This window comes from Oncorhynchus masou, chromosome 29 (genome assembly GCF_036934945.1).
Source record: "Oncorhynchus masou masou isolate Uvic2021 chromosome 29, UVic_Omas_1.1, whole genome shotgun sequence".
NCBI lineage: Eukaryota > Metazoa > Chordata > Actinopteri > Salmoniformes > Salmonidae > Oncorhynchus > Oncorhynchus masou.
In genome coordinates this window covers 62,046,837-62,061,514 of record NC_088240.1, presented here as the reverse complement: position 1 = coordinate 62,061,514, position 14,678 = coordinate 62,046,837, and the positions used below count along the sequence as shown (strand labels likewise).

At 41.5% G+C, this 14,678-nt stretch overlaps 1 protein-coding gene across 11 annotated transcripts in view; it reads right to left on the bottom strand.

Annotated features, from left to right (window-relative positions):
- LOC135520205 (DNA-binding protein SATB1-like) overlaps positions 1–14,678 on the bottom strand; it is a 56,556-nt gene that overhangs the window by 40,186 nt on the left and 1,692 nt on the right. For 10 of the 11 annotated variants that reach the window (XM_064945581.1, XM_064945586.1, XM_064945584.1 and 7 more), the window contains exons 1-3: positions 4,513–5,529; positions 2,742–2,986; positions 656–832 (exon numbers count right to left, since the gene is read on the bottom strand). In XM_064945581.1, coding sequence (XP_064801653.1) covers positions 656–832; positions 2,742–2,961 — 397 coding nt within the window. In that variant the 5' untranslated portion in view covers positions 2,962–2,986; positions 4,513–5,529. Of the gene's footprint in view, positions 1–655; positions 833–2,741; positions 2,987–4,512; positions 5,530–14,678 lie in introns of those variants that run through there. The other variant, XM_064945582.1, reaches the window with a different exon arrangement.

Genomic DNA, 14,678 nt, shown 5'->3' with positions numbered 1-14,678 from the left:
ATCTCCTCCTGAGCGGTATGACAGCTGCGTGGTCCCATGGTGTTTATACTTGCATACTATTGTTTGTACAGATGAACGTGGTACCTTCAGGCGTTTGGAAATTGCTCCCAAGGATGACCCAGACTTGTGGAGGTCTAAAATTATTTTTCTGAGGTCTTGGCTGATTTCTTTTGATTTTCCCATGATGTCAAGCAAAGAGGCACTGAGTTTGAAGGTAGGCCTTAAAATATATCCACAGGTACACCTCCAATTGACTAAAATGATGTCAAATAGCCTATCAGAAGCTTCTAAAGCCATGACATCATTTTTTTTAATTTTCCCAGCTGTTTAAAGGCACAGTCAACTTAGTGTATGTAAACTTCTGACGCACTGGAATTGTGATACCGTTAATTATAAGTGAAATAATCTGTCTGTAAATAATTGCTGGGAAAATGACTTGTGTCATGTACAAACTAGATGTCCTAACCGACTTGCCAAAACTATAGTTTGTTAACAAGAAATTTGTGGAGTGGTTGAAAAACAAGTTTTTATGACTCCAGCCTAAGTGTATGTAAACTTCCGACTTCAACTGTATGTGTATGTGTGTGTATCTGTGTGTGTGTGTATGTGTGTGTGAGCGGGTCATCAATAGAGTGGGGGCTTGTGCCAGTCCTACCTTTCGCCTGTGCCGCCGAGCTGTGCGAGTAGCCCAGTGACAGAAGGGCCATCTCGATGAGCTGGTTGAACAGCATGTCTTTCCTGACCAACACAAACTCGGCGTGCTCCTCCTTGCTGTCAAACTCGATGGGGCTCTCGTAATGCTCCACCACGCAGAACACAGGGAGCATGTTGCCTGGAGAGACACAGAGAACACAGCGGGGGCTCAGACATGACAAATGGTGACCTTCAATGGGGGGATTAATATTACATTTAGACACAGCTGATACAGTCAGACTACCTCTATTCATGAATGAATGAATGCCAGTGCCATTCGTATTATCAGTGACAGCACAATGATAAATATTGTATTGTTTTTTATTAGAATTTCCATATTAGCCTTATTCACATTGATAGAACTGGTAGTGGTAGCGGTAGTAGATGTAGTGGTACTGTGATTTTAGTTATTCAAACATGATCAATGACATCATGATTAGAGTAATGATTTCAATGTCCTTAGTCATTATTAATGATATCATTATTCGATTTGAACTGAAGTCTAAATAAATTGAATGTTGTTCAGATGAATCTTGGCCGATCTCTGCTTTTAATCACTTGTTGACTGAGATCTATTGATACATTGTCAAGGAGTTCAGATCACATTAGACTGCTTCTGCCTCTGCTGCAACCCCATATCACCTTCCCATGATGCACCGCTCCAAATCCCAACACTCCAGTGCGCCCTGAGGTTTACTAGTCTGTGTAAACACTGCACTGCTATTAGGTAGAAAACGAGGAATCCTTGTCCAAAGACGTTGCACTGTGCAAATTTCAAATTATACCATTTGGGTTAAAAACGGCTTTAGATGTTTCGGTGACTTGAGTTTCGGAGCATCATCACTTTTTTGGTTAAAACGTTCCTCTATAGCCTTCAGTGGTGATGATATGCAGCACATTTTCATGGAGTTTGAGCATTTGCAATGAACAATATTTCTAATGTCCGGCATCCTGAAGATGCAAACATCTCTGACAAACAATCAATAAACGGGGTAATCACCAGCAGATGCCAGGGAATGTGCTGAAACGCTGCTTCTCTCCCTGATTTTAATAGATAGAGATCTAACAATAAAGACTGCTGTGTAGGTTCATTTGGGGATCAATACAGTCTTTGTTTTCTTGGAACGGAGAAAAGCCCATGGTAAATATTATTCAGCTCAAACAATGCCCACTGTGGCCATGCGAAACTTCAGCAACAGATGCTTCTATAAATTTCACAATTTCCTCTCGAAAAAGGCTAAAAATATGCTGTAACGTTCTGAAAAACGCGAGGACAGAGTGATGTAGGGCCGGCCTGAGGATGATGATTGGGGAGGAAAATGTAACTTTCTCAGCTGGTGTTTTGCAACAGATGAGACAGGAACCAACTACGAGTAACAGCGCATCAAGACACTCAACGCAACATTCTTTGGTTCCAAAGTCCCCACAAACACAACCGAACAAACAGACGAGACATAACGGCCAACCGCTAATAAACTCATGAAAGTCTGCAGGTCTGAATGCTCATATCTAGCCCCAAAAATTCATAAAATAATAACATTATTCATGTAATGATCAGGCCAGTAGTTATATAAGAAAGTTATTTCATCATCTCAAAATAAAGGCCCTTAAGTGGGGGACCTACATTCTCTATAATAAACAACAACAGGAGAGATAAACAACAACAGGAGAGAAACAGTGATGCAGTGCTATGCAGAATAACACAGTAATAATTCTCAAACGGCCTCGGTATGAACAATGGGTCTTCGTAGATAGGCCTAAGCGTGGGTGTGCGCAGATGACTAAGGGAAATTTAAATCGGTTTGCGCAGGAAGATGGAAACAAAACCATGGCACTTGTGAACCATGAAGACATTATAATTGTAAATACAGACAGCACACACACACACTTACAACATTCCACCTCTCTCACATCTTGCCAAAAACACACAGGCCATAATTTGGGCCTACTTGTACTGAGGGTCCTTTTGAAATGTCTGAGAGTAAATATATTGCTATCTCACACACCTACACACATAAACACACACCACCCTGACCAGTGTCACTCACCCCTCTTGTGGCAGTTCTTGAGGAGGTGTCCCGAGGGTTTGTAGGGTACCCCGGCCAGCTTGGCCCCCGTGCTGCCCAAGCGGGCCCTGCCCAGGGGGCTGCCGTTCTGTTCCAGCCGGGCCAGCTTGGCTGGGGGGGCCTTGGAGTCGCGGTCACCCATGCTGTTGACCAGGTCACAGTTCTCCTTCCCCAGGCACGCCTCGCTGAGATGGTCCATCATTCTCGGCACCTCTGCTCACTATCACCTGGGAGGAGATAAGACAGGGACAGTCTGGGTGTTCACTAGCTGGCAGAACATTAGGGGGTTTCATGGACATGTAAGGCCTTCACACAGTAAGCACATCATATTCAAATGCATGATATGAAGTATGCCAAATTATCTTTTTATGGTTGATTGTTTGGACTTTGAAAAGGTTAGAAAAAAGAGGGTGATAACTTGTCAACATGAACATCTATCTATGGGAAAAAAGCACATTAAAAACATAACAGTTACAACAATAACTGCCAATTCTGTGCTTTCATTACTTGGCACTCACAATGTTTCGTGCCATCGTAATGTTCCCATTTTTCAGAGCATGTATTATGTATGTCTGTCCCACTACGGATTCCCATATGGTGGGCAAACAAGCACATTTTTGTGCAAACACATTAATTTGCAGAAAGATTCCACTCTGATGATTACTGCAGTTCACAGCACAGGCCCACAAGCCTTGCAACAGTGAAGTGAATGCTGAGAGAGTAGAGCTAAACATATTCAGCCTGAGTCACTTTCAGAACACCCCCCCCCCCCCCCCAAAAAAAAAGAAACAAAATACCAGACAGGCTTTATGGGGAAAAAGCATAAAAAGGCAAAGGACCTGAAGAACATTGTTATGACAGAGTTGTATCACATGTGCCTAAACAGGACATGATATGAGGAAGAAGAATTGTGAGGGAGGTCTCTTTAAATTTAAGAGAAGACTACAAAATGTGAGGTAAAACTAAATGAAAGCAGTACCATTGGAAAGAATGCTGACTTTTTATACCTTTGAGCCTATCAGAAATTAAAAGTGCAATCAGAAAAAAGAATGGACAGAGGACAAGGTGAAGTCTGACATGCCAGAAACACCTGATTATTGAAAACACATTTTAATTGTAATTTAACCAGGCAAGTGAGTTAAGAACAAGTTCTTATCTACAAAGACAACCTACCGGGGAACAGTGGGTTAACTGCCTTGTTCAGGGGCAGAACGACAGATTTTTACTTTGTCAGCTTGGGGATTCGATAAAGCAACCTTTTGGTTACTGGCCCAACACTCCAACCACTAGGCTACCTGCCGCCGGCATACACAGCCACCGACTGCGGGAAGCACACAATCAACACCTTGACAGTCTCTCCAAACTGAGTGACAGGGTTAAACACCTAATACACACCATTTACTTAGCAACATTTGAATAAGTATCTGTTATGGTGTTTCATTTTTTTAAATAAAAAATAAGGCTACATTCCGTTGGGTTATTATACAGTGTTTACATTGTGTAATAGAAAGTTTAAAAAATATATTTCAACAAAAACTGAACAGGTCAAAATAATGTACCTTCCCACCAGAACATAAATGATCATGAACTATCTCATTCATGATATGCAATGAAGCAACTAATTGTTTAAATAGGGGCAACAGAATCCAGACCCGGATATGGTGGAGGTCCAGGGCAGGATTTCTGAATGACCTTTAAAAAAGACAAGCAAGAGTGCAAAACACAAGTTAAGTTACATTTAGGGCAAACCAACCTGAAACTCAGCACTTCAAAACTCGAAAGCATATAATGCAGTCTTGGTGAACGATGCCTTCTTCAAGTTTTGTCAAGGGAAAGAAAACTTCAATGTCTGATGCTTTCTAGGTTTAAATGATCGGTCCTCTACAGAAATGTGTTTTTCTTTTGAGAGATGAAAGGTTGATATACAAAAGAGCAACCCACATCTATATAAAAGAAGACGTCGAGACAGACTGGGATACGATAACATTGGTAGTGAATTAAGTCTGTACAGTATAGCCTAAATAAATCGAATTATTTGCTCACTGGAAAAATAGTAATTCTTACGTCTTATTAGAAGTAGCGGAGGAAAATAACACCTGATACAATAAACTGGATAACTGTCTCGAGCATAGTCCATCGGTTACAAGTGCAACGAGTTAACACAACGTATCCACCACGATTATCAGTCAGTCGTGAATAGAACATCGGATAGTGTTAAGCTGTGCTGAAATCTGTTATTTCTACCAGTCGCGAACACTCCTGATGTATAAACGCATACAAAAATAACGTGTATTCAATAAATTCGGCTTCTCTAGAATTTTTTTTATCGACAATGATCTGCTATCTCATGTAGAGACGATGGCGCAACGATATGCACACCCATGTTAAAAAGTGCGATTTACTTTCCAATGTCGAGTTAAGGCTTGCTATGGATGCATAACAGCTGCTTGCGATGTGTGTTCTTTCTGTTGGTTTGATTTGCGTCCGGACGGGAGCTCTTCTTTCTTTCTCGCTTTCCCCTTCTGTGTCCCCATTAAATTATGAGTTGTATTGACTCATCACTCCCCTTGCTGGTGCTGCCTGTGCTTTCCCTTTCTCCTCCTCATTTCAAATGAAAATACCCCCAAAACAAGACGATTTAACCCGCATGTCGAGTGTTGAAGGCAGCCACCCGCGACAGCCGATGTCCAGGCGGAGTGTAGAACCTAAAATAAAGTAAAAAGTGCAAAGAAAACAGAGGATGGTGCGATTTCCGGCTGTGCGCGCAGGAATTTTTAATCAGCTTGATTAGAGTGAGGCGGTTCTGCATTTATTACTGAATAACACACACACACACACACACATGCACATACACAGAGGCGCGCATAGGCTATACATATTCGAGATGCTATGCGAATGGACATTATATAGGCTACAGGAGGACCATGTGGAAATTGTTAAAATAGGCCGATATAAACCGCACATCACTGAAATGCTATCTGAGAGAGCACAATAGAATAACTCCCATGCCGTTTTGGCTATTGATCTACGTCAGTCCTGAGTAGCCTACTCGACCCGTAAGCTATTCTTATTGTGCATACAAATAAATAAACAAACAAACAAAATTGGTCTCCCGAATAATAATAGGCTGTTTGTTTATTACATGGTTATTATTATTTTCCCGAACTTTTCCCATAATAGAGATGAATAATAGCCTACAATAATAATGCCAGAATCTGATATTATGATTATTGAAAATAGATTCAATCTGTTAGGTGTGAACACAAGCCTGTTAACTGTGTTTGCATATCACTTAGAGGTGCCTCGCTGGCTGAATATGTCTTATTGCTACAGCACACATCATAGAAGTAGAGAGTGGTGAGCAAAAGCTGTTCTGGTGCCTTTCTAAATAGCTTATGTCCACAGTGCATTCATTGCACACATGCTACGAGCAGCCCTACACACGGGTGACAATGCAATAGAGAGCATAGCCAATCCTCTACTACTAAAAAGATTGGATTACGGTACTGACTTTCCCTAACCACAAATATGACACTGTCCTAACCTCGTACAGGAGAGAGGGGGACTGGGAGAGAGTGCCACCTTCCCAAGACCCTAAAGGCGCACCTCAAGGACCTCACTGTCAAAGTAGGTGCCTTACAACTTCTGTTGAACAAAGTATTGTCTATAACGGAAAGCAATGTTGCTGTCTGTTACTATATACATCACAACGCAATTATTCTCGCTCAAATGGGAATGTGCACAGCACAGAACTGCTATAAAACATATGTCTGTACAAACAACGTAGAGATAACATCAATTATCACACAGAATCAAAGAATGTACATCATTACACTTATCCTGCATACCCTGAGATAAAATACTATTCTACATGAAAGGATTGTCAGCAGGGGACAATAAACAAAAACAAATGTGGGTGCAAATACTTTCAGAGACAGACCAAGATATTAGGTACAGTATATCAGGCATGTTGTCAACACAACATGAAAACAAGGCAGTCAGGACTCAGAAAAAAAAGCTAAAAAGGAAACCAACCAAAACAGGATGCATTAATACCTTGCAAACCATAAACACAAACTCTAAATATGCAGTGATTGCCTACCTCTTTGGTAAAACACAGAGGAAATGTTGCATATAGAAACAAAATGTTGTGTATATATATTGTACTATTTAGTCATAAACCATGGTAAGGCCTATAGCTCCCAGAAATGTTAAGCCAAATCATAAATCTCCTCCCACACAAAAAAAACCTGTTGTTTTGTCAATAACACACATAGAGGCGAGCAGAAGGAGATATCTGAGGGGAAAAGATTTGTCATAAAAAGTCCAACTCTTCAAAAGAGGGTTTCTCTTAAATTCCTGAGAAATGATTCCTAGAGATGAGACATCTTGAGCTCAGGGAAACTCTTGGTTCATACCTGTTTACGGCGTTTTAAGCCAAGAAGGTGTTACTTTATGGTGTTCAAGATTTGTAAGGATTGACCCAGCAGATGACCTCTTTATCATATACAAATGTGAGTGTTTGGTGTTTTTTGATATAAAGAGCACCCGAGTCACTGTATTCCCAATTAATGTATTGCTGAAAAACGTTTGAGCCGGAAGTAAACAGAGCAAGGTAAGATTCAGCGGTATCAAGTTGAGGTAGAACACTGTCTTGAGTAAACAACAACACCTAGCTGAATGTCAGTCACTTTCAAAGCAGGGAGTCTGTGCTGCCGGTAAGTGATGCTGTCCCATGTCTGTGGCCTGTCACCGGAAACCCATACTGTATGCTCCAATGTTAAAACCTTACTGAGGTTCAAACTAGTCAGGTGTATGTCACAATTCAATAAACTTAGTAGCCTATCTATAAAATGTTGGGTTATACAGAGATGTAAAAACTGGCTAAACTGCTAAATTCATACAGCATTCATCAACAGAGTACTGCAGTATTACATTGTTTTAATCAAGTAAGGTGCATGATAATAGAGATGAAAAGGACAAAGCGATATTCTGGGGCTATTACTATGTTATTACAGTGTTACAGTGTTACTGCTGGTGACAACAACTATCAATCTTTTGGGGTCAGATCCGTTGCTCATTTCACATGATATCACCTGTAATAGCAGGGTCAAGGTTTGGGAAAGTTCAAAGCTAAATACATCAAATGTTTATTATCACAATCGTTTTGCGAGACAACACATGACACTTTCTGTACATTTGGTTGGGTGTACGTTTTCATATCTGTCAGAGTGGGCATGGAAACAGAAATAACAGCGAATGCGAGCTGTAGTCGGGCAAATTGTTATCTGCCGTGACGCAAGCAGCCACTGTCATTTCCACTGTGATTGTGGGAGACCATCAGAGAGCATTGATAACCCTGCCAGCCAGGTTCTGGCACTGCCAACAGGTGCTGCCACTGCCAGCGACGTTGGCACAAACATGGCTGTGAAAACCCTCTGACATCCAGAAGGGCACAGATTTGCACTGACTACACCACTGAATCAACAGTACTGATTATCAATTAACATATAGGTTTTTGTATCAGAGAGAAAAAAATATTTTTCACACTGAAAGGCCTCTATCAATACCAGCTGATTACAAACACACTATTGTGATAGATTTACCAGGGCCAAGGCATATGTGTTATTACATGTTTGTAAGAGATGGGTGATGTCATTGCTGAGCTCCTTATTGTGAAGCAGTGGTTTGACATGCACATCTTCAATCAAATAAACGATGACAACACAGTGAATGTCTTTAAAGATATACCTCTGTTAAATAGTGTAATACTTGAGCCATATGATTTAGTTACAATATTTTACAACACCTACTCATGATCCCTTCTAGTGTGCTATCAGCTTTGCCATCTTTTGCACCACCATATTATATAACCTTACAGTTATTGCCATATTGTAGCCCCTTCTTTGACCCTCACTATACCATCACATAAAATATTCATGAAGTCTCTTGTTAAATAATGGAGAGAAAATAAGTGCGAGGTCAGTTTTAACCACCCATTTATAATCTACTCTTTAACATGTTAAGATCCTGCGAAAGAAAGTGGCATGTTGGCTTAGCGTCTAGGACGACGCGGTTTCTTTGTTGTCCCAGACGTCGAACACGTCAACACACACAGTATGTAGGTGCTGTGATGTCTTCATGCTCACCACTTTAATGGGCATTAATATGATTATTTGGATTATCTAATACAATTGAGTCTGTCTGCGTCTTAGCAGTGTGTGAATACTAACAGCATGGGGTAATGCTGTCAGTGCAGACCTCAGCTTGCTGTGTTGGATCTGGGAAATATGAAAGCACACAAAAAAAGAAGGCACTAATAAGCCAATGAGGAATTCAATAATCTGTGTATTATTAATATTGGTGTGAATGTGTCAAAACATTATTATAGTACATGCACAAATTCCCTCTCCACTAATGAGATATTGTTTATACAGTAGTAGGTATTTGCAAGAGTGTGTTTGCATTGAGAGTGTGTAGACAGCAAACCAATTACCAAAGTCACATGAAAACTTGAAGAGGATAATGTCCGGTGCAAATTGTTTTAATTGAAGGGACATTTCCAACAGTACTGCATGGCGTGCCACATATACAAATGAACTATTACTAAAAAAGATCCTTTGAGTACTCAGTCGTTAAGCAGTGAACCTGAATGTGCAAGATATTTCATATCAGCAATGGCTAGTGTTCTTTAAACTGAACGAGTTGTAGGCTCTCTATTAGACCCTCATAGTCAGTATGCTTTTGAATTAAAAGTGAAAGAAGGTCAAATTCTGATTTGGCAGTGTTGTGTCAACGTCGGAGAAGGAGAGTGAGATTCAAATGAACACCAATGTCCAAAGTAGAACCGGACGACGCCCCCTCCCACTTACAGGAAGACCTTTTCACTTTCCTCTGAACAGGTCTCACAGTATGCGTCAAGTCGTAGACGCCGGCATCAAAGAGTAACAGAAATGAGACGGTGGAGATTGTGAGAAGCCGCACGCTCTTGCAAAATATACTATTTCGCCTCACAGGAACGGACCTCTGACGCCCACCGCTAGGACGATGTGTGGTGTGCACTGTCCCCCCACACACGGAAACACAGGTTTCTCGGTATCCGAGAGTGAGCTGGTCTCGGCTCTGTGTCTGTCTGGGCCTATATGCATCATAAGGTCAAGACCACTGTCCCGAGCCACAGCAGCCGTAGCGACAGTGGTGCCACGACGATGACCGGGCCATGATTAACACAGGGCCAGAGCTGGCCTCCTGTTAGTCTGCCCACAGGATCTTTAATAATGATTCAAAACAAATGATTGTGTCCCCGAGGCTGGTGAGAGGACCCTGTATCGGCTTGTTGATCCCCCTTCACTTTTATCGAATTATAAAACAAATTAGTCACAGAACAATCAACTAGCATCAGTTTCAGGGCCTTGGAAATGACTTTTCTGTCACTGGTTGCAGGGCCAGTGCTCATCACATGACTGAATAATTAGAACTCTAATTTCTGCCTCGTGGATTGCAACACATCAACAATTAATAGCTAGAGAGACAGGGTTGTGTGTTTCGGAAAGCAACACTGAAGATGGCTTTGTCCACACTTTGTTGTTAAGCTACACAGTGAGGGGGAGGCTAAAGATGTTGCAAAGGATGCCATATACTCTGCTGTGGAGGATATGTGAAAGGACAATACTACGGTTGGTGCAGGAGAACTCTTAAGAGGGTTAAGTGAATGTGGGCAGGTGATACAATTATTTACTATGCCCAGTACACAGAAAGGCTACTGAGCCAACCATTCCATAGGCCTGGGTGGGAGCATTGGATAAGGAATGCAAACTTGTCAATGCAGTTTTATCTACATATTTTCCTCTGCACATTTAATCTGCAGTCAAAGGATTCATCATCCACCACTGTACAAAACATTTGACAAGGGGATGGTTGAGGTTGTGTTTGTGTGTACAAGAGAATACAGTATCGGTTGAAAATGTTTCATCGGAGTATGTGGGTGGGTATTAAACAACCTGATCTTAGCAGGATGCGAATTCCACCAAAGCACTCGGTTCCTTTTTTGTTGCATTATCTGAACAAAGGATTCAGGAAAACCTACACAGATCGGATAATGACAAGCATAAAAATAAAACACAATCACATTTTTTTCATGAAATCAAAACATATGTTGGGCCTGAAATAAGGTGATTTGAATTATAAAAAGTTCAAGGTATCAGTCAACATGCATTTTAAATTGTGTTTGTTATGGTGCCGTGAAGCATGCAAACAATTCAATATTTTTTACAGAAGTGTCATTTTGCCAAACCGTGACAGAATCGACATGACAGACTTTGGTTATTTATCTCTGTGGAAAGACAGGCTCCCCATTCAACCAAACAGTGCTGATTGTGAGGACCAGAAACAATGCAAGCTTTTATCGTTAAGCCAAGGAATCTGGATCAACAGTATGCAAAGCATATGCCAAAATAAATTGTTTTCAACATGCTGGGGCAACATATCCCCCTTTTAAAGGAGTCTCAGATCATGGCAAAATGTGCTGTAACTGCAGTTGCATACAAGCACACATCCATCCAGGGTGGTATGTCTGTAATTGTCAGGCCCTTTTACATGTTTGACACTGAGCCCTGGAATGTGTAAACAATCCCTATTACGACAAAGACCTTTTACCAAAACTGGTTGCAGCATGTCATCAAAAAGTCTCAGATTCATTGTTACCTTTGTTCTCTATTAGCAATCATAACAGACCTATTTCAGAGGAGGTGGAATCCCCAAAGAGCCACACATCAAAAAACCAGACAGGCCTCTTATTTACTGGCGACAGTCTAATAAATGCATTTGCTGGCAGCTAAACAGGTATTTACTCTCCCCTTTACCACAGGTATAATTTGACTGTTTGCTGAGCTGTTATTTCTACAGTGCTAATTATCGAGGGTGGTAAAGACGATTAATGGTTTTAGCCTAGATATCAGTCTCAGCACAGCGAGACACAACCCAACTCTAAACTCTCCAAGTACTTGGCTGTATGGATTGTAATAATGTCGAGATCTTCGTAGGAGGTATTTTGAACAAGCCCCAGACTCTGTTCGCTACACCCTAACCTGAAGCCATCGTGTAGCCTGCAAAAGTCTGGAGGTTTTACCATTTAGAGTCCACATCTTTTTTTCTTCTTCAAAAACAAGCTACAACTGCAAGAAGCTTGAGTGAATAATTTCAAGTGTCAGTGTTGTTGAGTGTCATTGAGCCTTCATCATGTGTTCTTGAGGAGAAGTTCCACCTCAGTAGCAAAGAGGAAACCTCTATGATGTACTGTACTGCCTAATTGGTCTCTTAGGGTCAATACATGAACTGAAGAGGTTGTTTCCTCTCGCCCACCTATTATGTACGTTAGTATCTATTACTATGTTCTTCCAACCCTATATCCCTTACCACAACCTCTGTTCAACGGCTGTGAGGACCTCATCTGAAAGAGCACTATGAGTTGCACACCCTACTCCTGTCTTCTGTACTGTATGTTAAGAGCAGCAGCCAACGATCAGCTGAGCCTGCAAAGCCTCCGCTCCCTCAGAATCTTCTCCCGTATGCTAGAGCGACCTGACAAATGAGGTGGCAATTATTGGCGATGTGAGACAAAAGTGCCACCAAGATGAGTAGGGTGGAGAGGAGAGGGAGAGATCCCCTAGGTGTGTTTCTAACAGTTCTCAAACAGTAGGTTTGAGTTCCTGCTATTACAGAGCAGTCAATAACAAAGACGCGCGCTACTTTCACTTTGGTGCACTGACAAATAGAACCCGACTTTTGATAACCTCAAAAACATCTATAGGCAAAGACAGGCAGTTAAATGTCTTGGTATTTCTTCTGCTTTCATTCTTGATAATTGATCGCCTTATGGTCATTATTACATGTCATAGGAATTTGCAAAAGGGTATGTGAACATGGAACAGTTATGGCACAATGATAGGCTTCTTCTGAGCATGACTATTGGATCTGTGTCCTGTTAGGTATCTGGACTGTTAGCACTGTGCTCGCCATCTGACTTGTGCCGTTCCTGTCAAATAAGGTTAAGTAACAGATTTGGGTAAAAGATCAAGGAATGTGTGTGTGTGTGTGTGTGTGTGTGTGTGTGTGTGTGTGTGTGTGTGTGTGTGTGTGTGTGTGTGTGTGTGTGTGTGTGTGTGTGTGTGTGTGTGTGTGTGTGTGTGTGTGTGTGTGCGTGTGTGTGCCACTTTCACAACGGCTAGTGTTAAGACTGGTTTTAGTAAGCAGAAAGTGAGACTGAGAGGGCTAACAGCAGTGCTCAACGTTCAACGTTCAGTCTTTCATCTTAAACAGGACTTACAAGAAGTGACACGGTCGCTCAAACAGGAAAAGGGCTGTGACATTGTTCTGTGAAATAGTGACCACAACAGCTCCTCAAACAGTGAGAGATTTGACAAGATACAATCACCTCTATTAAAACCATAACCTGGTTTCCCCCAGCTTGTGCCACTTTGACATCTTAAAAAATGCATGAGCACTACTAATGGCAGGACTATCACACTCTTAGCATACAGGACTATCACACGCTCAGCATACAGGACTATCACACTCTCAGCATACAGGACTATCACACTCTCAGCATACAGGACTATCACACTCTCAGCATATAGGACTATCACACTCTCAGTATACAGGACTATCACACTCTCAGCATACAGGACTATCACACTCTCAGCATACAGGACTATCACACTCTCAGCATACAGGACTATCACACTCTCAGTATACAGGACTATCACACTCTCAGCATACAGGACTATCACACTCTCAGCATACAGGACTATCACACTCTCAGCATACAGTACCATCACACTCTCAGCATACAGGACTATCACACTCTCAGCATATAGGACTATCACACTCTCAGCATACAGGACTATCACACTCTCAGCATACAGGACTATCACACTCTCAGCATACAGGACTATCACACTCTCAGCATACAGGACTATCACACTCTCAGCATACAGGACTATCACACTCTCAGCATACAGGACTATCACACACTCAGAATACAGGACTATCACACTCTCAGCATACAGGACTATAAGAGTCTCAGCATACAGGACTATCCCACTCTCAGCGTACAGGACTATCACACTCTCAGCATACAGGACTATCACACTCTCAGCATACAGGACTATCACACACTCAGAATACAGGACTATCACACTCTCAGCATACAGGACTATAAGAGTCTCAGCATACAGGACTATCACACTCTCAGCGTACAGGACTATCACACTCTCAGCATACAGGACTATCACACTCTCAGCATACAGGACTATCACACTCTCAGCATATAGGACTATCACACTCTCAGCATACAGGACTATCACACTCTCAGCATACAGGACTATCACACTCTCAGCATACAGGACTATCACACTCTCAGCATACAGGACTATCACACTCTCAGCATACAGGACTATCACACTCTCAGCATACAGGACTATCACACTCTCAGCATACAGGACTATCACACTCTCAGCATACAGGACTATCACACTCTCAGCATACAGGACTATCACACTCTCAGCATACAGGACTATCACACTCTCAGTATACAGGACTATCACACAGTCAGCAGTGGAAAGCATTATGTTTACGCTCTAGTTGTAGTCTAATCAACTTCTTCTATAACATATGGCATAGAAATATTAGACATACAAACTTTTGCTCCTTTAAAAGAATACTTAAAACCTGACTATAAGATTACTTAAAATGTAACTATGGTAAATGCAATCCCCCATATTATGCTGATTTTACTTGATGTACCTGTGGAATAATTGTTTTAATAAATACATGTTTTCCAATTAGCATTATTTGACTAATATTAGCTGATATAAAGACACAATAACATTTTTCAGGGCTGAGACAATAGACAGCTTGATT